We start from the raw sequence: 24,060 nt of genomic DNA on the forward strand, positions 1-24,060 counted from the left end.
TGATTGTTTCTGCAAAAAGCATGGCTGCATGCTGCTTCGTTTGCTTGGAATGTTCTGGTGTCTGACTTCATGTTCCGTTGTTTACCTAGGTAATAAATAAATAAATAAATAAATACATAATCTGAGTTTGTTTTTATGGCTGCAGGTTAAGAGAGAAACAGCCACTGAGCTGCAGCAGGCAGGCGGTGAAACTCAGGATGGATCCACAGATCAGAGGTAAAACAAACTGGACCATGGGTTCAACAGGTAGAACTTCCTGTGAGGTGCTTCTTATAAACGGTCTGGGTGCTTCACCTCGTCTTTTTAGAGTTCCACCTTTTATGTTTCTCATCATTGTGTAACAGTAATGATGTATGATTGTGATGTCATAATGATGCTTATAATTTCTCTAGGTCTGAAGCTGACAGGAAGGAGCTGCTGCCAGTTAAAGTGAGTTGGCTTTCATCTGAACATCATTGCCAGGTTCTGGTTTAATAACCTGATCTAGTCCGGTTTAATAACCTGATCTAATCCGGTTTAACCTGATCTAATCTGGTTTAATAACCTGATCTAATCTGGTTTAATAACCTGATCTAGTCCAGTTTAATAACCAGATATCTAGTCCAGTTTAATTACCTGATCTAGTCCAGTTTAATAACCAGATCCGGTCCAGCTTAATAACCTGATCCAGTCTGGTTTAATAACCTGACCCGATCCAGTTTAATAACCTGATCCGGTCCGGTTCGGTTTAATAACCTGACCCGATCCAGTTTAATAACCTGATCCGGGCCGGTTCGGTTTAATAACCAGATCTAATCTGGTTCAATAACCTGATCTAGTCCAGTTTAATAACCAGATCCGGTCCAGTTTAATAACCTGATCCAGTCCGGTTTAATAACCTGACCCGATCCAGTTTAATAACCTGATCCGGTCCGGTTCGGTTTAATAACCTGACCCGATCCAGTTTAATAACCTGATCCGGTCCGGTTCGGTTTAATAACCTGACCCGATCCAGTTTACTAACCTGATCCGGTCCGGTTCGGTTTAATAACCAGATCCGGTCCGGTTTAATAACCTGACCCGATCCAGTTTAATAACCTGGTCCGGTTTAATAACTAGGTCCGGTTTAATAACCTGACCCGATCCAGTTTAATAACCTGATCCGGTCCGGTTTAATAACTAGGTCCGGTTTAATAACCTGACCCGATCCAGTTTAATAACCTGATCTAATCCGGTTTAATAACCTGAAAGTGCAAAGTGTGTGTAACTCTTCTCCTTTTTTCAGAACAACTTCAGCTTTCAGTGTGTGGTTTGTATTTAGAATTTATTTCTATTAAAGCCTTTAAAAAACGGATTTGAAATTTTTTATATTTATTACTGAACAGGAACTTCTAAATTACTGGGCAAACAATTAAAACTTTGAACCGTAATGCATCTATTCTTTAAAAAGTTTGAACCTTGGTATCTTTTTTTAGCAGTTTTTAAGACCATTTATTTTTGTAAACTTTCAGATGTTTTTATTTATTTTAGCAAATAGTTGAGGGTTGTTCAAATAAAAAAATAAAAAGACCGAACAAACATTCATACCCTGGTTCACCGGAGACCTGTCCTTCTTCGTGGTCACTGTCTTCAGATATAAGCCTTCTGGGACACCTAATAGATCGTGTTGATTTTCTTTGAGGCATTTCCATAATTTCATGCCGGCTTTTTATGCTAATTAGCTTCCCTGTTCCGTTATCCGCCTTCACTGCGGCGCTGCGCTGTACAGCAGGATCTCCCCTCGTAACAATATTTTCCATAACTGATTGCTTCATGCTATAGATGGAAAGCTGCTTTTATGTACTTTTAGGAACCGTTGGTATTTTCTGAATCTGTCTTGTGATTTGTTGAGCTCAAGACCGGGAATCCCGGTGGCTACCGTAATGTATTGTAAATGCACGAAAAGCCCCATTTAAAATCTTTTCAGCACTTTTAGAATTTTAATGATATCGTGAAGGGTTCAGGAATTATGGTAATGAGAAGTGTGCATGTCCAATCCCATCTGCGGCGACAGGTTGGTAATAAGAGGGTTAAACCCCTAATCCATTTTGGTTTACACCCCTGATCCGGTCGGGTTTACCCCTCTAATCCAGTTTAAAGCCAGTACTAAAACCACGTTTGAGCTGAAACTAAGTGACATCGTTTATTGTTTATTCCAGCTGGAAGCTGCTGCTTTGGCAGGTCGGAGTTCACATGAGGAGGTGGTGAGTCAGTTGCAGGCTGAGAGGATGCAGCTTCACAGAGATCTGCAGCGCTGCATTTATGAGATCCAACAACGGGACCGGTACTTCCAGCAGCTCGACACCAAAGTAGGAAACAGCCGAGTGAGAGTTGGTGTAAAGAACCCAGGCATCTGATGTCCTGCTCTTCTCTCCAGCTGCAGCAGGCGGTGGAGGAGAAGTCAGCTGTTACGTCTCAGCTCAGAGCCGTTTCTCAAACACTCAGAGACACTCAGAACCGCTGCCACTGGCTGGAAAGTCAGGTCCAAGGCCAGGTTCAGGTAGTGGATCCAAAGCAGATGCTGATTCTTCCAAACCACCTGCTGAGCATTAAACACCCGTCTATCCCATCAGGGCTCGACGTTCACTGAAGTCGCTCCAGGAGCTCCTCAGGAGAGGAGCAACGAATCCATGATGAGTGAACCTTCTGAAGCCACTCAGCTCAGAGAAAGGTGACCCGATGGTTCTGTTGGCCCGCCTCGACACGCTCTCTGAGAGGAAATGGTGAAATGACCGAAGCATGTTTTGTGTTGAAGGTTGCTCGAGGTGGAGCTGATTCTAGCCGACGAAAGAACGAGGAGAGAAACGGCAGAGGAGGCGCTTCGTCTCTCCGAGGACAGATCCAAGAGGTGAGAAGTTTACCGAAACCTCGGCGCCGAGAAACTCGGTTCTGAGCTCTTAAAATGTGTTTCTGTGATTCAGCATCAAATCCAAAGATGTTCAGAAGGATTTCAGCGTCCAGATGGAGACGGAGGAGGAGTGGGAGGCTCTGAGTCTGAACCCAAATCAGCCGCTGATCACCCGGAAGGTAAGCAGAACCGCGTACGGGAGCCGGCCACCGGGGGGGCGCTTCCACCTCCACCTCACATGCAGTTTGTCTGCCTCTCCTCCAGGTGAAAGGTGGCATGGTGGCATGTCGTCGGTGGCTCAGGGGGCGGAGCCTCTACTTCTCTAGACTTCTGACAAGTCGCGCTCGCTCTCGATACATCTTCCTGGCATACCTGCTAATGATCCACGTGCTCGTGCTCATGTGCCTCACCGGTGCGCTGTAGCGGACTCCTTCAGTCCGACCGACAGTTAGAAATGTTTTTATTTGTAGTTTGACGAAACACTAGAACCAGCAGCAGCTGGACGCGAACACTACCTGTGAGGAGGAACGGCGTTTCGTTCCGTTCCTGCTATCTGTAAAACAAGCCTTAAAGCACCTTTCGGTTTAGAGGAGAACACGGAGGACTCCTCTGCTGGCTCCAGATCAGCTTTATGTCGTAAGATGAGACCAGAACCCTGGGCGGAACCCGAAAGCGCAGAGAGCCATAAACAACTCAGGGTTCCGTCTGCGCTGCCTTCACGAGCATCCGGAACACCTGCTGCTTCACTCACCTGCCTGAAGTCATGAGTTGCACATAATCATAATGCTGAGTTCAAACTATGCACTGAAACGTGGCTGAAGTCAGGAGGCACCACCCCGCTCCCTTTAACACCAAAGCTGCTCGGTCTTTGGCTCCAACTCCCCCCCAGAGGGAGGAGACGATGATGACGTGACCCTAACTGTATCAGAGTGCTATTTCAGCACAAACCGTATTTATGATTATTTATGTGGATCAGCTGTACATGATGTCTGTATGTAAATAAGCCTTTCTGATGTTGGACGACTGTACATTTCCTCCTGGATTGTCCACTAATGTAAAATGTAAAATACGAAGCAACAGTTTTATAAAACCGTATCAGTTAATGAGTTTTTTGTTTGTTTTTAAGATGGTAATAGTAACGGTATCAGCGTACGTCTGAGGCTTCCCATCTCGTTAACTGATCCAGTTTTATTTTGAAAAGCTGCGTTTCCTTTTCGCTGCTGTCATCAGTTGTACAAACGATGATTGGAAATGAAGAACCAAATGTATTTATGAAAGAAGTCAAACTACTGAAAAAAATGTTTTCTCCATAGCCTCTGTTTTTGATCGATGACACGAGGTTAAACTGTGCAATACTGAGTCGGGGGTGGAGGTCTCAGACAGGTGAATCAAATAAACGGGAGTCTTCTTCACTGCATGCGTCATATTTATTTACCATTACATGTATTAGTTTGTTTATAAAGTGAAAACAGGGTTTAAGTCACAACAGCAGGGTCAGGGCCCCACCTCGTAAGGGGTCCCAACCGGGCCTTTTTGAGACCAGAGTTTCCACTTCTGTTCACAACAAGAAGCACTTTTAGGCCAAAATAATTCAAATGATTTCACTCCTGCTCGTCTGAGCTGGTTTATGTTTTTCTTTTATAGTTTAAGACCAAGAAACAGGAAAAATGAGCATAAATAAGAACATGAGTAGTGGGAGCCCGTCTGACAGGATGTTGTTTAGAAGTAATGTGCGCATGTGGCCACTAGAGGGCGGCATTGACTCAGGAGTAAATCCAGTGGCTCTGCTTTCTGATGTGACCTGTGAGATGATTGAATGAGAGCTGGATTCTCTACTCCTGCTGATAAATTTAACCCATTCGGTTTTATTTAGTTGTTTATAATTTCTAGTCTTCAGAATCGTGAATATTCATGAAGACTGTAGTTTTCTGAGACTGCATGAAGTCCTGTTGGAGATGAAGGCTATGTGATGAGAGTTGGAAATTTGCTTTAATGTTCTAAACCATCTCACATGGACAGCAGAGGATAATTCCCTGTCTTTGTCTTCATGCTGAAGGCCGATGGCTCCTGTTACCTCAGTTCTGTAAGAGTCTTTATGTAAGATGACCACACAGCCCAGGACTTTCACTGCTGATGGAGATGAATCATCCACATTTAAAAACCCAAGCGGCAGCATTTCACACTGACCTGAAGTCCGCTCGGTTTGGATTCCCTGGATTGTGGCTCGGGAATCTACATCTGGGATCAGTTCTCTGATCGTTGGTGGAGGTGACCCACTTGTTTTCAGCTCCAGAGGAGGAGAGCGTGGGAAACGGCTTGGATTCAAACACACTCTGAGGTGGAAAAGATGAAGAACAGAAAACAAGGCCACACTTACAAGATGTGCTTGACTTGCAAATGATCGTCTTTACACATCTGTAAAAATAACACCACAGGGTTTGAGTTAGGAAGGAGAGCACAAGATAAACCTGCTGCTTCTGAGTCTGCAGAAACATTTCAGGCTGATTCTTCTTTGGAAGCTGTTAAATCATCACTAACGGGTCTGGAGCGGTCCAGGGAGTCAAATGAGATCACATTATCTGTCGTCTCATTATAACCTCAGTAGTCCTCGCCACGAGGAGGCAGGCGTTTGATCCTGGAGCTCTGATGGATGGAGAAAAAGATCAGATTATACACGTGCATCAATTATTTGATTTGAAAAACAGCACTTTGCTTTTCTGTGGTGATGCACAAGGATGTGTATTTAGTCCTCCATTGTTTCATTTATAAAGGCTGCTGCTGCTTAAAAACAAGGCTGAAACATTGAACAAATGTGACAAATTTGGATAGTACTTTTAGAATTTCATGATCAATTCAGTTTATTTACAGTATATAGCACCAAATCACGACAAGAGTCGTCTCAAGGCTCTTCACATAGTCAAAATTCCAATGCAGTTCAGCCAATCAGTAAAAAGTTTCCTACGTATGGAACCCAGCAGGTTGCATCAAGTCACTGACTAGTGTCAGAGTCTTTACAGCAGTCCTCATATAAAGCAAGCATGTAGCGACAGTGGAGAGGAAAACTCCCTTTTAACAGGAAGAAACCTCCAGAGGATCCTGGCTCAGTATAAGCAGCCATCCGCCATGACTCACTGGGGATCGAGGAGACAGAGCGCACGCACACACACACACACACAAACAAACATATACCAAGTAATATTTCTATGGTTACATTGTGATTTGTTAGTAAATATTCTATTTGGTGAGAGATAAACTTTATTGTATTTATCCTATTGAATCTATAATTAAACGGGTAAACTAGTAGTAGCACATTCAATGTCAAAGAAAGTAAAGTGTTATTTTCGGGAGAGGGAGAATGTTTAAGTGGTAAGCAGCAGTGTTCAAGGCGATGAAAACTGTTAAAAATAAATGGGTCAAACAATATTTAACTTAATGTTTTCAATTTGTATTTTATTAAGACATTATTTTTATTTATTTATTTTTTGTTTTCGTTTATTTCATTCAGAATAAAAACAAATAAAACATATAAACAAGAAATACATAACAAAAAATCTAATTTGAACGAAAAGGAGCAGAATGAAGAAAAACATCTCATAATTTCTGCCCCCTTTTCCAGTAGAAATAATCAATTTACATACAATTACCATTTGTCAGACATACAGATTCATTTTAAACTTTTTCCTGTGCTAAATTCCAATGCGATCATGATCATTGATTTAATTTACATTTTCATAATTAGTACACAATTTGGTACATTTTTTGAATATATTAAATGACAGTTTTTTTCGATTTCCCTTTTAAGGTTTTTCCATAATTTAACACCATTTACAGATGTATTCCACTCCTTAAGTTTAGTTCTAAATCTAGGTTTTGAAAACACATCAGTTTCTTTTAGCATGTCATTACTAGTTCTCTTTTCAAATATCCCCTGAATGTTTGTTGGCAGAGTACCTAAATTGGTTTTATACATGGTTTGTAAGATTTTCCAGTCTTTTAAATCACAAAATTTCAGTAATTTATATTTACTAAACAATGGGTTCGATGGATCTCTACAGCCACTATAATTGATGACTGTCAGAGCTCTTTTCTGTAAAATAAATAAGTTAACGTCTTCAGTAAGTCTTTAAAGGTATTTTTCCCAGAGAATTTGTTCCTATATTGCTTGAAATGCTCTTCACCTGGTAACCATTTCATTAAATGCCTTAATAAGAAAAGGAATAATTGGAATGACCTCTGAAACATACAATCTTGGGAAAACCTAATCAAACTGTTGTAAACGTCTCATTCTGTTGAACCCTGTCCTGTTCCATCTGTCAGGCTGTCCTCTGACCCCACCCCCCTTCATACCCCAGCAACCGAACAGGAAGCAAAGTCAGAATCAGGCTAGCAATATTAGCTAGCATACTAAATTATTAAGCAGTAATGTAGACTTAGCAGAAAAAGTGAAAGGGTTTTCCAGTGTGGTAAAACCCCCCCCCCCCCCCCCGGATCTCTGATCTAGGTCCCAGAGTCCAGGGAACCGGAACCGGACCCTGAGGAGGCCAAGCCTGTTACGTATAGGGGTGGGCATTGATAAGTTTTTATCAGTACCAGTGGCATTGTTGATTCTGTCTATCGATCTGTAATTATTTAAATTACAGGTTATTTAATAAGCCATAAGGTGTTTGATTCCATAGGAAATATGAAATCAAGCTTATGGATCTGTGAAATGATTTAAACCAGAAGATTGGAACTTTTTAATGCAGGGATTAGATAACCACTTCGTATTCACTCAGAGACACAGAAGAGAGAGAGTCAAGTTTAAAAGTTAAGAATTTTATTACTAACAAATTAAACTAGACTGACTTTAAACACCAAATGTTTGGTGTAACTAAGGCGAATGAGACGGTGAATGGATGACGTGTGATGTTAATCAGAACCAGCAAATACGAAGAAGTGATTAGTTCTGACAGGAACTGAAGGTGATGTCTTCGTGTTAAGCTTTGATTAGGAGGTTCATAAACACATGAGACACCATTTGCCGGTCTACCTACCCTTGGTGGAAGTCCTCGTTAGATCAGGAATGTCGAGGTCCAGCTTGACCTTTCTTGGAACCGAGCCGGTAGGAAAAGCAGCGGTTTCCGACCAGACCAGTCCAGGTCACGACAATTTGTTGGCATCTGGTGAGACCTGAACCTGGGTCTTGATGGTTCAGCTTTTATTCTGAAAGGAACCGTTGCAGCAGTTGGAACAAAAACAAATTTTCCAGCTTGTCGTTGTTCTCGTGGCTAAAGAGGAGAGTTACGGATTGGCCACTCTGAAGCTTTCTCTGGAACGCTTTGAACTGGCGTTAGAGATGATGTGGGCATAGTTTTATCCTTCGGATGTTTTGGTTTATGGTCGAATGAAAAGTTAACAGGTTTTACCAAACACCATCAAAACCACGCCTCCGTCAGATCATTCAGATTCTGATTGGATCAGTGAAAGTAATGTGTCATGTCTTTTAACGCTACGTGAAATTAGTCCTGTTGGAACATTTAAAGTCATATTACTTAATATATTCCATAGGATTATAATAAAGTAATTAATATTTTGATTTCACAGATCGATCACATCTTATTCATTGACTAACACTTTGATGGATTAGCTTTATTAAAATAGAGTTCTTTGATTAATTAAAAGAAAAGAGTTCATTCTTCGTTCTTCTGTTGAGCTGAAAATAAGCAGGTTAGAAGCAAATGCATGAGACCTTGAGGCCATATCTCATGCAGACTAGTCCTGTGCAGAGGAGGGGAAAAAACAGTCATTTCATTCTGTTACAGATCCAATTTCTTGTCCATTCCAGAGTAGTTAAACCAGTGGCCAAAATCTAACAGCACACGGCTCCTGCAAAATAACTGTCAGTTTCTTTATGATAAATAACCAAATGTACCTGTATCAGTTGGAGTTATGTTTCCAAATGTTCTGCTTTGTGCTCCCTGTGAAGGCGGAGTCATCTTCTTGTTTGGTGCTGTGTTGCTGTAGCTTTTGTAGAGTGGGTAGAATCTCAGCACAGGTCAGACCTTTGTCGCTGGAGTCTGCTAGTGTGGAGGTTCATATATAAGGTACATGACGCTAACATGATGGGCAGTGTTAGTTGATTAGTTAACTGCAGTATTAACAGGAGAGGACGTGTGAACGTCACCACTGATGGTGTGCTGATATTCACTCGTCCGGAGCGGGTCCAAACGCGGCAATAACTTACAATTAGCACGTTTTTTGTGCCCAAAGACTTTTGTATATTCATGCTTCCTCATTTGATGTAATATCTACTTTGCAATTATTGCAAGTTACCCTGTTGTCGTGCTTTCTTGTAAAATATATCAAACTTTTAAGCGTTTGTGCCACTTAGACGCCATTTTTCCTGGTTCCGTAAGCTACGCAACGTGCGTGGTGACGTCATTCGCACCGACTGGAATTAATGAGCGGAATCATTTGGAAAAGTGGCGAACGATTCCTAGGAATTGAACTTGAACTCTGGCTCTCACTAAGAACCTGTTTTCTATTCCCGACCCTAGTTATGTAGGTGTGTTACATTAGGAATTATACCAGAAAACGGGGCCAACAAAGCGTAAGGTAACGTTATGTCTTTATTTATTTATTTGACGACATCCGTTACGCGCAGTCTCTTTTATCCTGGAGGTGTGGCTTAGGGGAGGAGCCTTTGAAAAGATGCTGGTGGTTTCCACGTGACACTGATGAGACACCGGCAGCAGGTTTAACATTTCCCTTCATCTTTTTTCCACACTTCTTACCCTGTTTATCAAATGTTGAGATTCAGTTTCAGTTCAGATGTTTCGCTTTGGGCAGCTGCATTATCACCCTTTAAATGTCCTCTGGTTTCGTCTAGTTTCTCGATACATTTTTCCGTTTTTCAGTCAAATTAAATTTAAATCTGCAGATGATTTAGATGATGAAGCTACAGACCCTATCGTGTACCCTCACTTCACACCTGAATAGGTGTTTTTGTTTGGACTCTGCAGGACTTTACTGCATCGCTGCTCTCGCCTCCTCTTCCTGTTTTAGCCTCCAGTTTTTTTCACTGTGGCCTAAAAAATGTCCCACTTTTCAATTAGGTCTGTGGCTCCTGTGCTGATGGTGCTGCGGCGGCGGTTGTGAGTGTAGGACGAGACTAGGGGTAGATCCATCCTGGGTGTGTGACCCGGCTTTGCTCCGTTCTCAGCTTTTCGACTGCCTTTCGTCGCCTCTGGAATTGGGTTTCCACAGACGTGTCCTGACAGACACCTCGCTCGTCACTCTTTTGATAGCTGGTCAGAGTTCCCCTGACTCTCCATCTCTGTCTTTTTCTCCTTCCTATGGCTTCTTCACCTCCTTTTTGATTAAAAGCTGTTGACCCAGGTGAGTCAGCTCACCTGACATCCGGTTGTGTCAACACACCGGCATCAATCTGAGAAAACGCTGAGAATCTGTGTTCTGCTCAGAAACGGCCCTGCATCATTGCATCGTCTGCTACATGTATGACCCATCTCTCTGTGTAGCTCATTAGTTACCATGGCAACAAGGTCCTCCCTGACTACCAGACCCCCCCATCTCCTTCCACCTAACATGATAAAGCTCGCCCAGATGACTTCTCCTGCTGTTGTCTGTGTTCAGCAGAGGCTTCAGGATATTTTTAAACCGAAGGACTCGGATCTGAAATCCACGGAGGGAATATTTAGGAAAAAGATTTTGGAAGCAAAATGTAAAGAGAACAAATACAGACGTGTGCGGATCTGTGCAGCAGCTCTGGATCAACAGCCTCCTCTTTGATTATATCACATATTTTTCATGTGTCAAAGCATCGTTTTGCAACAAGAAAAGCTCCAATATGCTGCAAATTTTAATGGGTTGCACAAACTTATTCAGCAATAAATTAGTTTATTTTCTTTAAAAACCTATTTTAGTCTAAATAAAATGCAAGTTCTGAATATCTGAGTCAACTTTAAAGGGGCATTATGGAAGTTTGACAGCCAAATCATGTATGGAAAGAATAAATTTCTTCTTCATACATTCTCCTGCAATGCCCTTTTCTTGTAGAATGAGCCCTGGCATTTTTACTGTGATTGCCTGTTTTTCTGTAAAATCACAGAAAAAGAGAGATGCTCGGGTCGAGCAGGCTGCTTCATGCGCGTTCACGCTCAGGCATAGCCCTCCGAACCGTTCTTTGAACGTTGTTTCAGCTGTCATCAAGGATATAAATGTTACAGATACAATAGATGTCACTGGCACTTCAGCTCGCCTAGTTAGACGTCAGACTTACGTGCAGAAGATCCGGGTTCGATTCTGGATGCAAACATAGTTTATTTAGAGTTTCTTTTTACATTAATGGTATATTTTTTTACAGTAAGATGCCCAAATTTTTATTTGAGACTCGCCGAACGGCATTGAATTCACAGATAAAAATGATGTGAGTTCAACTTTCATTTTGGAACAATTTTTCAAGCAAGGGAAGGGAATGATCTGAGCATGCAGGAGGGCTGACCCATCATAAACCTTTGTCAGCTGTGCTGAAGAGAAAGGTACAGAACCAAATTATTTAATTAATTAGCTGTGCGTTCTCCTCCCCTCTGTCCTCCGGGACACACACACACACACACACACACACGCACGCACGCACGCACGCACGCACGCACGCACGCACACACACACACACAAGGGACTGTCTCAGCTGTTATTTTCGTTAAGGAGTGTGCACGTACAGCATGCACGCCTCGTGCACGAGCCTACTATTGAAGCTGCCATTACGCTTTTGGCCTGAGGGGGCAATCGCGAGCATAAAATTCAAAACTCCGTAAAGTCCCTCTAACTCTAAACCAGCATTTAATTCCATTTCTACAAAGTTTTCTAAAACCCAGATGACACGAGAACCTAAAGGGGAGTAAACTCTTATTTACGTTTTACTGATTGGCTGAATGAACTGAACTCTATTGGAATGTTTACTGTGTGAAGTGCCTTGAGACGACCGCTGTACGACTTGTCAGAGCGACCCGATGATCCTGTGGCGTTCCCACGTTAATCTGTGACCAAAAAAGTGAATTTTTGGAGCTTAATTCCTGTTTTTCTGTCAAACTGGAATTTTGTTCACGTATGATCATGGGACCAGACTGTGCTGCACATGGACGTAGTTTTCACTTTAGAAGTGGGGGGGACACAACCAGCATGAGGAACCAGGGGGGTGGGGGGTGTATCTATACAGTATGTTCTAATGGGAAATGCGCTTAAACACAAACGGTTGTTTTTCGCTTGAACCTAGAGCTCAACCAGTGTCTATTTAATATAGCGTAATATTTGTAACGGAATGAAATGACTGTTTTCCACCAAAAGTCATTTCCCCCCTCTCCTCTGACACAGAGCTAGTCTTTATGAGATATGGCCTCAAGATCTCATTCATTTGTTATAAACTGCTTCTTTCCAAGAGAAGAATGAAGAATGGACTCTCTCTCCTTTTAATAAATCAAAGAACTCTATTTTAATAAAGCTAATCAAACAAAGTGTTTGTCAATAAATAAGATGTGACCAATCTGAAATCAAAATATTAATTACTTTATTATAATCCTAGAGAATATGAAGAGTAATATGACTTTAAATGTTCCAACAGGACTGATCTCACGAAGCATTAAGAGACGACACATTGCTTTACTGATCCAATCAGAATCTGCCAGATCTGACGGAGGCGTGGTTTTGGTGGTGTTTGGTAACTCTGTCAACTTTTCATTCGACCATAAACCAAAACATCCAAAGTATAAAACTATGCCCATGTCATCTTTAACGCCAGTTCAAAGCGTTCTAGAGAAGTGTCGGAGTGGCCAATCCATAACTCTCCTCTTCAACCGAAAGAACCAACGACGAGCTGGAAAAAATCTGTTGCTGTAACAACCGCTGCAACGGTTCCTTTCAGAATAAAAGCTGAACCATCACGACCCAGGTTTGGGTCTCACTAGATGCCAACAAAATTGACTTGACCCGGGAGTATCTCAAGACGGGTGGTCGGCTGCCGCGGCTGCTTCTACAGGCTCTGGCTCCACAAGGTCAAGCTGGACCTTTACACCTCCAGATCTAGACGGAGATTCCGCTCAGGGTATGTAGACCGACAAATGGCGTCGAATGTGTTTATGAATCTCCTAACCAAAGCTTAACATGAAGACATCACCTTCAGTTCCCATCAGAACTAATCGTTTCTTCGGATTTGCTGGTTCTGGGCAACATTACACCTCACACCATTCTCCGTCTCATCCACCTTAGTTACACCATACATTTAGTGTTTAAAGTCAGTCTAGTTTAATTTGTTTTTAATAAATCTTTAAACTTTTAAACTTGACTCTCTTCTGTTGTCTCTGAGTGAACATGAAGCTGTTATCTAATCCCTGCATTAAAAAGTTCCAATCTTCTGGTTTAAATATTACAGACAGATCCATAAGGTAGATTTCATATTGGAATCCTACATCTTATGGCTTATTAAATAACATGTAATTAAATCATTACATATTGTTTTTGGATGGTAAAAGGTGCAGGGTCAAAACTTGACTTTGGAAAATGAGGCCCACCCCCCACCCACCCACCCACCCCACCCCACCCCCAAATTACATCCATGTGGCTACAGGTACCAATGATCTTTAAGATCAGAACAGGTTCTGTATCAGCACTCCTACCTTCACCCCAGGGGTTCTGGTCCGGTTTAGTGAGACTCCCACTGAGTAAGAAAACTTGATTGAATCTATTCAACCAGTCAGAGACACTAAAGTAACTTGAATGCTGCTCATTTTCACAGCTGATGAATAGAAAATCAATTTTTACAGATTTTTAGTCGTAAGCCAACGATCTTCTTCTGTGGGCGACGGTGGCGCAGGAGTTAAGTGCTCGTCCCGTAATGGGAAGGTTGCCGGTTTGAGCCCCACACAGTCTGTCGCTATCGTTGTGTTCTTGGGTAAGACACTTGACCCACTTTACCTGCTGGTGGTGGTTGGATAGACCGGTGGCGCTTGTGTACGGCAGACTCGTCTCTGTCAGTGCGTCCCAGGGCAGCTGTGGCTACAGTGTAGCTCATCACCACCAGGGCTGAATGGGTGATTTGACTGATTGTGTTGTAAAGCACCTTGGGAGGGTTCCAGGACTCTAGAAGGCAGTAGATCAAATACAGAACAGGCCATTTACCACTTATCTCATTTAAACACTCAGAATGTCTGCAGCGCTGCGACTGACCCCGAAAGCCCAAAGGTTCCCATCAGCGGCTGGAAACTGGGCCGACGGGATGCATTTCAAACAGCTTTTCATCTGCAGAGAAATCAGGATGAGCTCCAGCAACAATCTGTGTTAATCTGGTCAGAGTAGAGATCTGAGAAGACAAACTAAAGTCGTTACTGGAGCTCTGATGTGTCTGGGTTTGATGTGAAAGAATTGAAACTCTAAATTATTTTAACAAACCAGCAGATTTAAGATCCAGCAGCTTCCTGTCTGTCAGCTTATGAAGACAGGAAATGATGCTTGAATGGGACTTCCCTTCAGAAACGATTTTCCACTCATCTAAGTCTATTCTGACAAAACTACAGGAAAACGAATGAACGACAGGCTGTGATGCACATGATGCTGAGACAGGTTAAAATCCAGACTTAGAAATATCAACAAACACAAAAACTTCACAGCAGAACCTCCTGCCTGCATACACAGGTAAACAAATAAACATGTAAACAAACTGGTTCAGAGAGAAGCAGCTGCTCACATCTCTCGCCCAGATCATGGCTGTTTGTTTACATTCCTACAATCACAAACTGGGCCGGACCGTTCTGGGAGGAGAACTTTCTCCTTCAGATAAAAGAACTATTTTGTTCCGAGGAGAGAAACGCTGCAGAACCGGTTAGTTAGCGTTCTGAATGGTTCTGCTGCAGAGGAACATCTCTACTGATGGTTCTGGTAGGATCTCAACAGGTTGTGACCTTTTCCTGGGAGCATCGACATCTTTCTGACTAACGGTAAACGTTTTATTCATTCAGGCTCAGTGGATCGCAGTAGGAGCTCACGTGGGTAGAGACGCTCTCCGTCTCGGTTCTGACGTTCTAAATTTTTGTTCCATGATGTCAGAACCTTTGAGGAGCGTTTACCGCAGCCTGTTGGGTCCATGATGAGAACTGAGATAGGTCTGGGGGAATAAAGCTGCTGATTTGTGAATGATCCAAAAACTTCTTGCAAAAATCTCACAAATGATACATTTCTGTGCTTGTTGGTGTAAAAACTGAGGAAAAAGCTAAAAAAGTGTTGTAAAACTTTTTGAAAAGCATTTTTGCTCTGAAATCCAAAGCCAGCTGATCTTAGCAGCAGGATGTGAAGCTGGTTGGAGGACAACCCGCGAGAGCTGGATCATTTTGATCTGATCAGCAGGAGTGATGAAACTGTGATCAAACAAAGTGAAAAGGAGCATCAGGGAGTTTATGGGAAGAGCACACTCTCAGGAACTGAAAAAGGATTTTTAATATTCATAATATTCCCTCTAGCCTCTGATCTGGTTCTGTTTGTAATTCTGACCCGATCTCATGATGAGTACCAGCGATGTTGGTAACACGGTGCGAGAACCTCGGAGTCTAATCACACATCCACTAATGAGACGTTTCAGCTGATTCTGCAGCTCCACCACAGAGACTTCTGCTGAATGAAACCATTAATGAGATCCAGTTCTAATGTGGGGCGAGAAGGTCCAACTTTCAGGGTTTGAGGTCAGAAACTGAGAAGTTGGTTCCAGTAACAACTAACTAGAAAACAAGTGAGGGAGTTTTAGAGCAGAGGAAGATTTTAAAGCTTTAAAACCAGAAATATTAAATAAAAAGGAACTATCCAGTTTAAAAACCGAATTAAATATTGTCTTATTGCTTATTTCTGTTGTGTAGCCATCCGTTTTACTTGCTTATGTAACAAAACAGTAGATCCTCCACCAGGGGGCAGTAGACAAGGTAAGGGCTCAATACGGCAGGTTTCTGATGAAGGTACTAACACTGATACTCCATCTGGGTGCTTTAAGGTCAGAAGGGGTTTGTGGTCTAATTTGGGTACTGCAGTCTATTTTCAAAAACCCAATACTGGTTTAGCAGCGTTGGTTGGCACAGACTTGGCAACCCCACAGGCTCACAGATTGTAAACAAAACGGAGTCCCTCTTTGGTTTGTTTTGAAGGAGAAAACCTGACGACCTCCAGCCGGCTGAGAAGGAAATCTGTTTCAGTGTGACCTTCCTTCTAACATGGCTGAGACTTCACTGCTTTGTGATAATTTCACTGTAAAACTCAACGTTAAGTGAATCAACCTGCTGAGTTTCTGGTCTAATGCTGTGTCACAATGTCCGCTCATATATTTGTGGCTTTGAAAGCAGGTTTTAAAACCCAAAAAACAACCAAAACCCTCAAACAAAACACACCCAACAAAGTTCAATAAAACATCTCTACCTCAGCCTTTAGAGCGAAGTTCACTCTGGAGGTTTAAAGGTTTCATAAACAAGCTCAGCTGATTTCAGTGGAAGATGGTTTAATTAAACGGTGAGGAGACAAATAGAGCAACCTCATTAAAACATTCAAATCAGCTCACATCTGCATTTTTATTATAATCAGGATGTTTTTATGGGATTATTTTTATTTTCAACCAGAGGTGTTGAAAACATGCAACTCTGCAGCATCTCACTCATTAGCATAAAGCCAGAACCTGAGGAGAGTGTTGCTGACTCAAGGGAAGGGCTGCACAGTGGAGCTCTGTTGTTGCACAGCATGAAGGTTGCAGGTTCAAATCCAAGCTGCAGTAATTCTACTTGGAGTTGGCGTGTTCTCCTCATGCATGCGTGGGTTTTATCTGGGTACTCCGGTTTCCTGGCACAGACCAAAAACATGCATTTTAGGATAATTGAATGCTCTAAATTGCCCCCAAGGTGTAAGGGAGTGTGTGACCTGTCCAGGGTGTCCCCACCTTTTGCCAGATGTCTGCTGGAGGTGGACACCAGCACCCTGTGACCCTACCGGTCCGGGAGGTGAGGGATTGATGGTTGATAAAGATCAAGAGGGCTTCAAAGAGCTTCAAAGAGAAAACTAGCTGAGTTTCTTTAAAGTTTCCATCAGTCTGCAGCTTTCAGAAGACAGGCTGAGACATCTGACAGTAAAGGTTCAACGACTCCTCTGCGGAAAAGATCAAACCTGCTAAAACAACAGAAAACTTCACGTCTGGAGCTGCAGAAAAGGGTGATAATAAAATGAGCCACGAAGCAGATTGTGTTTATAAAAACTCAGTTAACATAGAGGAACTTTTACAAAGACAACCTAAAAACAAACTAGGGAATTTATTTTAAAGGGACTTTACGGAGTTTTGAATTTTTATGCTCGCGATTGACCCCTCAGGCCAAAAGCGTAACGGCAGCTTCAATAGTAGGCTCGTGCATGAGGCGCGCATGCTGTACGTGCACACTCCTTAACGAAAATAACAGCTGAGACAGTCCCTTGTGTATGTGTGTGTGTGTGTGTGTGTGTGTGGCCCGGAGGACAGAGGACAGGAGAACGCGCAGCTAATTAATTAAATAATGTGGTTCTGTACCTTTCTCTTCAGCACAGCCGACTAAGGTTTAAGATGGGTCAGCCCTCCTGCATGCTCAGATCATTCCCTTCCCTTGCTTGAAAAATTGTTCCAAAATGAAAGTTGAACCCACATCTTTTTTATCTGTGAATTCAACGCCGTTCGGCGAGTCTCAAATAAAAATTTAGGCATCTTACTGTAAAAAAATATACCATTAATGTAAAAAATAAACTCTAAATAAACTATTTTCACACCCAGAATCAAACCCAGACCTTCTGCACAAGAGTCCAACGTCTTACTAGGTGAGTTAAAGCGCCAGTGACTTCTTTTGTATCTGGAACATTTATATCCTTGATAACAGCTGAAACAACGTTCAAAGAATGGTTCGGAGCAAAAATGGCTATTTTGTTGCTAATTTGCAGGAAATATCTAGAAGAAAGTTCTACAGAAAGTAGCTAAGGGTCCTCAGAAATGTAGCTAGCTTTGTCACTAGTAGGCGTTAGGAACAGCGACAAAGTGGCACTGCCTCACTCTCTGCTGCTAAAGCTACTGATAGCAAACGCTACGGGCGATGCCTGAGCGTGAACGCGCATGAAGCAGCCTGCTCGACCCGAGCATCTCTCTTTTTCTGTGATTTTACAGAAAAACAGGCAATCACAGTAAAAATGCCAGGGCTCATTCTACAGGACCAGGACATTGCAGGAGAATGTATGAAGAAGAAATTTATTCTTACTATACATGTTTTGGCTGTCAAACTTCCATAACGCCCCTTTAAAACCTGAATTACATAAGGAAACATCAAAAACTGGCCGAAGTGCAGGACTAAAAACAGGAAAGTCTCATCAAATATTCATAAAAGTTGTTTATGAATGTTTCAGGAAAATGAACCAGATGATGCACAAAAACAATAGATCTTTCTCCATGAAATCAGAGTCAGAGTCGACCAATATTGTTTGAAAAGCATTTTTTAGGAAAATATTGAATCATTAAATTTAACAGGATTTGGACTTTCTTACAAATGAAATAATTAATATTTAACCTTTCTTTAGATGAAAACGTTTAACTTCATATATTTGGGCTTAAGATGGTAAAAAAGTTATGTTTTTAAAGCTAAATGTATCATAAATAGCAGTTCATCTTTGAAAGTGATATTTTACAACCCATGCCCCATTCTTACAGAGAAGCTTTCTGATGCTTTCTGATGCTGCAGAGTGACGAGGTGTTTGGCTTCAGATGATGTAGATAAATCCTCTTGTTTAACTGAAGTGTGAATATTTCAGCAGCTTTTATTCCTGTGATTTGTAACTCAGGATGTGTTTTTTATTGAGCAGCTGTCTTCGTGTCTACACCAGAAGTGAACGTCTGAAGAGGCAGACTCTAACGTGAGACCCTGGAGTCGGCGTGTCGGCTCACCCCTTGGGTAGAACCAGGCTGTTGGCCTGGCTGCCCGCCACTGTTGCTATGATCAACATCATCCTGCTCGAGCTTCCATCATCGTTGTCATGGTAATGACCATTTATTTGCAGGGGGCACGATCGTCTCCAGTGTTTCTGGGACACTCGCGGACAGCGGGAGGAAGTGAAGTTGAAATGAGAGGAGGGGAGGGGAGATGCTGAAAGGGCAGGTAGATAAGTCAGCCTATCGTACTCCGTTTGCAGGTCGGGACACAAATATCAGCTGGCTTTGTCCCCCACATGGCATCGATTTGGTGTAGGCTTGAGTCTTTTCGGCTGTTTACTGGATTTAAACATGAAAATAAACACCACCTTATAAAATATATTCAGTTTATGCTATTTATGCTGATTAAAACACAATAAAATCATGTCTGAACAACAGTCTCTCTCCAGTTCTGTAAACTGAATCATACTCTACATTACACAGAAACATTATTCAGGGGAGGCAGAGATTCACCCAGACCCTTCACCTTCATCTTGTTACTGTTCTCGAACATTTCTGAGTCTTTATTCCATGTGTTGATTCTGCTTTAGCCCAAAACACTAGATAGTTAAGTAAACTTTAAGCTAGAACTTTAACATTGACCTCAGTGAATATTGGATTAGAAACTTGACCAGTTTCATATTTGACACCACTCTACAGCTCTCTGCTGACCAAATCCACACAAGATGGTTTTGTGGAGCCTGTGTTTTGGCTGTTAGCTGTAGTGCTAGCAGCTAGCATTTTCAGTGTGCCAATCGTCAACAAAAAGCACAACAGCAAGAAAAAGAAGTTTGCTGTTTTTGTTGGCATCGAGCCTGGGAGTAAAAGTAAGAGAGTAATGTCCTTTAAGGCAAAGCAAAGAGCTAAAACCAGAGTAAACATCAGTGCGGTCTACACTAGCTTGAGGGAGCAAAAGTAGGCTACAAAATCAGGGATTAATGGTGACCTGGCTTTGTTGCTACTGGGCTTGTAATAATGTTTTTTTCCAACAGTGTGGATCTTTTTACCTTGTGGTTTATTTTAACAGCAGTTGGCTCATGTTAGCTTTAGCTCATTGTTAGCACTAGCTACAGCAGGCTGCAGCAGAAATGTTCACCAAAGTTGTAATTCCATTTCAACCAGTAGGGCAGAGAAGCAGGAAACTGTTGAGTATCTTTTATTTGTGTCACATTTGTTACATCATAAGCAGCTGACCCACTGACTCACTGTCAAACATTTACATTTCTGGTTTGAAGTGTGTGTGATCGGAAACTCTTTGAAGCAGAAAATATTCTTAGAAAAAATGTGAAACATTAAGAGAATTTAGGAAAATGAAAACGAAACTAAAGAAAAGCAAACTGTTCAGAGGGAAAAGCAAAGCAGCTTCAGGCTTTCCACAATTAACTCTTACTTTTATAAATGTACAAATCCATTTCGGCTGAACTCGGAAGTCTGAATTTCCTGCAGTGGAAATAGGAAAATCAGCTGAAACACGTGTTTATTTTCAGATCTAACAATGACCTCTAAAGCATACAGACCAGAATAAACAATAAAGTAGGAGTAGGACCTCCGCTCTGTGATCCAGCTGAAGTTTGCTGCCAAATCCTCTGGAAGGACAAAATCAGAAGGTCTAAAACTCTGTGGAAAGACTATTAATCACAGCACCATGAAATCGCCCAAAGCAGGAATGTAGAGAGAAGTAACTGGGGTTGGAGAGAGAAGAGACACTGAGGATAAGAGAAGAGAAGCTGAGGATGGAGAGAGAAGACATCCAAAGTGTAGCAGAAAAAAAACCAATCAGAACTTTTACTAAATACTTCGGGGAAGGACGGAGACATCCTCAGCTGCTGCATATTAACTCAGAATGAAACTTTATTGTTTTTTTAGTAAAACAATCAAACAATGTTCTGGAAATTTCATAATGCAAAGAATTACATATATAAAGTTTTGGATAATAGTGAACAGCAAGATGGGAAACATTAATTGTGGGAAACATCCAATTCTGTAAAATAAGCAGCAAAAAGCAACATTTATTAAATAAAGTGACTATACGAACTTTGAATGTTTTTTTTTAGAGACGAGAAGTTTAAAATGTTTGTGACTGACTTGAAAAAGTTTATTATAAACTTAGGATTCAAAGTGATTTATGAAGTTTTGTTGGCTTGAAGTTGTGTATTAATATTTAAACCAGCTGCTGATGCAGAAGGTTTTAAATCGGGTGTAAAATGATGTTTCTGCATGTTTGCGGTTGCTGCTGCATGAGAGGATAAAACACTGATACTAAAGTCATGATGAAAAGATTAGAAGCTGTTTCATCTTGTTTATCATCAAATGTTTAACACCACTCTAGAACATGATACCGTGAATCAAGTTTAAAAAAGTCACATCTAAATATTTAGAATCAAATTATAAATCGTCGTCGTCTTCTTCCTCCGCTTATCCGGGTTGCGGGGGCAGCATCCCAACTAGGGAGCTCCAGACCGTCCTCTCCCCGGCCACCTCCACCAGTTCCTCCGGTAGGACCGCAAGGTGTTCCCGGACCAGATTGGAGATGTAACCTCTCCAACGTGTCCTGGGTCGACCCGGGGGCCTCCTGCTGGCAGGACATGCCCGAAACACCTCCCCAGGGAGGCGTCCAGGAGGCATCCTGACCAGATGCCCAAACCACCTCAACTGACTCCTTTCGATCCGGAGGAGCAGTGGTTCTACTCCGAGTCCCTCCCGAATGTCTGAGCTCCTCACCCTATCTCTAAGGCTGAGCCCGGCCACCCTACGGAGGAAACTCATATCGGCCGCTTGTATCTGCGATCTCGTTCTTTCGGTGATTACCCAAAGCTCATGACCATAGGTGAGGATTGGGACGTAGATCGACCGGTAAATCGAGAGCCTGGCTTTCTGGCTCAGCTCCCTCTTCACCACGACAGATCGGCTCAGCGTCCGCATCACTGCAGACGCTGAGCCGATCTGCCTGTCGATCTCCCGATCCCTCCTACCCTCACTCGTGAACAAGACCCCGAGATACTTAAACTCCTCCACTTGAGGTAGGACCTCTCCCCCGACCCGGAGGTGGCAAATTATAAATCTATAAATATAAATATAAAGTTGGAAATCTAAATATAGCCTATGTGTGCCACTTTCTAACTATTTTGCTAACATTCTAAAGTGAAAAAAGTGGGTGGATGAGATCCCCAATTTTTTAAATGAATTAAACATATTTAGAGAGAAATAATTAAATATAAAAAGTTAAATGTAGGTATGCACCGATACCAATTCAGTTGCTTGAAAGTGGCTTCACTGTAACTTGTCATTTCTGTTCATTAATTCTTTTAGTTTTGTGATCATTTCTATTCATATATTTTACTTTTTATCCACCTCAGAGAAGAAAATAAAACCTGTATTCCATTTCATAGCATTTTTGTGTGTGATAGAAGTACCGGTTTTGGTAATCGGTGTCGGCGAGTATCGGTCCAAGTATCGGTATCGGTTTGGAAAAAAGTGGCATCCCTGATTAAATGTGAATATGTATCCTAAATATTAATGTGGAGATTCCATCCATCCATTGTCATCGGCTTATCTGGAGTCGGGGTCTCGGGGGCAGCAGCCTAAGCAGAGAGGCCCAGACTTCCCTCTCCCCAGCCACTTGGGCCAGCTTTTCTAGAGGCTCTTCGAAGGCGTTCCCAGGCCAGCCGAGAGACGTAGTCCCTCCAGCGTGTCCAGGGTCTTCCTTTAGGTCTCCTCGTTGGACTGGCACCAGCAGTTCCTCCAACCACAACCAGCAGGCAGGCAAGCTGGGTTAAGTGTCTTGCCCAAAGACACAACAGCAGAATTCTCTGTCTAGAGCCGGGATCCAACATGCAACCTTCTGATTGCTGGACAAATCCCATTCTGATCACGTTCTGATGAAGACAACAGGACCACATCATCTGCAAAAAGCAGACCCAATCCTCAGGCCATCAAAATGGATCCTACCAACAATTTGGCTGCATCTAGAAGTGCTTCCATAAAAGTTAGGAACAGAATCTGTGAACAAGGGCAGACCAAGCTCTGACTCTATATAAGGACCTAACAGCCAGTAAAGATATGGAGGTTGTAAACTAAATAATTATGTCTAATCAAACTGCTATAAATAACAGGTAACCCACCAAATTACCTAGGATCATTAATAATATACATTTTTCATAATGTACATGAAGAAGGTCGTTGGTAAAATGATAAATGATTCAAATTTAAACAGATTTCTGAGGCGATGCAGCATCGGGTTTGAGACCTCAAACAGGAAATCTTAACCGCGCTTTTATCTTACTGTGCCGCCTTTCTCAACTCAATTCAGTTCAATTCGATTCAAGTTTATTTATATAGCGCCAAATCACGACAAGAATCGTCTCAAGGCACTTCACATAATAAACATTCCAATTCAGGTCAGTTCATTAAGCCAATCAGAAATAATGTTTCTTATATAAGGAACCCAGCAAATTGCATCAAGTCACTGACTAGTGTCAGTGACTTGATGCAATCCTCATACTAAGCAAGTATAAAGCGACAGTGGAGAGGAAAACTCCCTTTTAACAGGAAGAAACCTCCAGAGGATCCTGGCTCAGTATAAGCAGCCATCCTCCACGACTCACTGGGGATCGAGAAGACAGAGCAGACACACACACACACACACACACACACACACACACACACACACACACACACACACACACACACACACACACACACACGTAATGTGTCTATAGTTATATTGTGATTTCTTAGTAAATATTCTATTTGGTGAAAGATAAACTTTATTGTATTTATCCTAGTGGATCTATAATTAAACGGGTAAACTAGTAGTAGCACATCCAACTTCAAGGAAAGCAAAAAGTTATTATCAGGAGAGGGAGAATGTTTTTAGTGGTTAGCAGCAGTGTGATAGTCGATGGCCCCCTCCATGAGGCCACCACAGCTCAGCTCCGGTTTGAATTTTCAGTTTAACAAAACATTTTGTTTTTTATTTAGATTTCAACACTTAGATTTTTAGCCGTGTTATCTTTAATCATTTACACTTTGTAGTGGTGTGTTAATGTGTTAGTGGTAAACGTCTCAGCTGGTTTTATTTGTTTTAATGTAACTTTACAATCGGAGCCCCATACAGCAGGCAGAGATGCCCGCTATCTCCACTCATCTCCACCTGCCTGGTGGTGTTCCTGTAATGTCCGCCCCCTTTCTCTCTCTCTCTCCTTCC

At 42.1% G+C, this 24,060-nt stretch overlaps 1 protein-coding gene across 6 annotated transcripts in view; it reads left to right on the forward strand.

Annotated features, from left to right (window-relative positions):
• Positions 1 to 3,497, forward strand: part of LOC107381617 (golgin subfamily B member 1) — a 44,100-nt gene extending 40,603 nt beyond the window's left edge. For all 6 annotated transcript variants that reach the window (XM_070555044.1, XM_070555042.1, XM_070555045.1 and 3 more), the window contains 8 exons: positions 146 to 216; positions 393 to 429; positions 2,178 to 2,327; positions 2,396 to 2,518; positions 2,592 to 2,689; positions 2,774 to 2,866; positions 2,940 to 3,045; positions 3,131 to 3,497. In XM_070555044.1, coding sequence (XP_070411145.1) covers positions 146 to 216; positions 393 to 429; positions 2,178 to 2,327; positions 2,396 to 2,518; positions 2,592 to 2,689; positions 2,774 to 2,866; positions 2,940 to 3,045; positions 3,131 to 3,289 — 837 coding nt within the window. In that variant the 3' untranslated portion in view covers positions 3,290 to 3,497. The remainder of the gene's footprint in view (positions 1 to 145; positions 217 to 392; positions 430 to 2,177; positions 2,328 to 2,395; positions 2,519 to 2,591; positions 2,690 to 2,773; positions 2,867 to 2,939; positions 3,046 to 3,130) is intronic.
• Positions 3,498 to 24,060: the final 20,563 nt, after the last annotated feature.

The sequence above is a fragment of the Nothobranchius furzeri genome, chromosome 9, assembly GCF_043380555.1.
Source record: "Nothobranchius furzeri strain GRZ-AD chromosome 9, NfurGRZ-RIMD1, whole genome shotgun sequence".
NCBI lineage: Eukaryota > Metazoa > Chordata > Actinopteri > Cyprinodontiformes > Nothobranchiidae > Nothobranchius > Nothobranchius furzeri.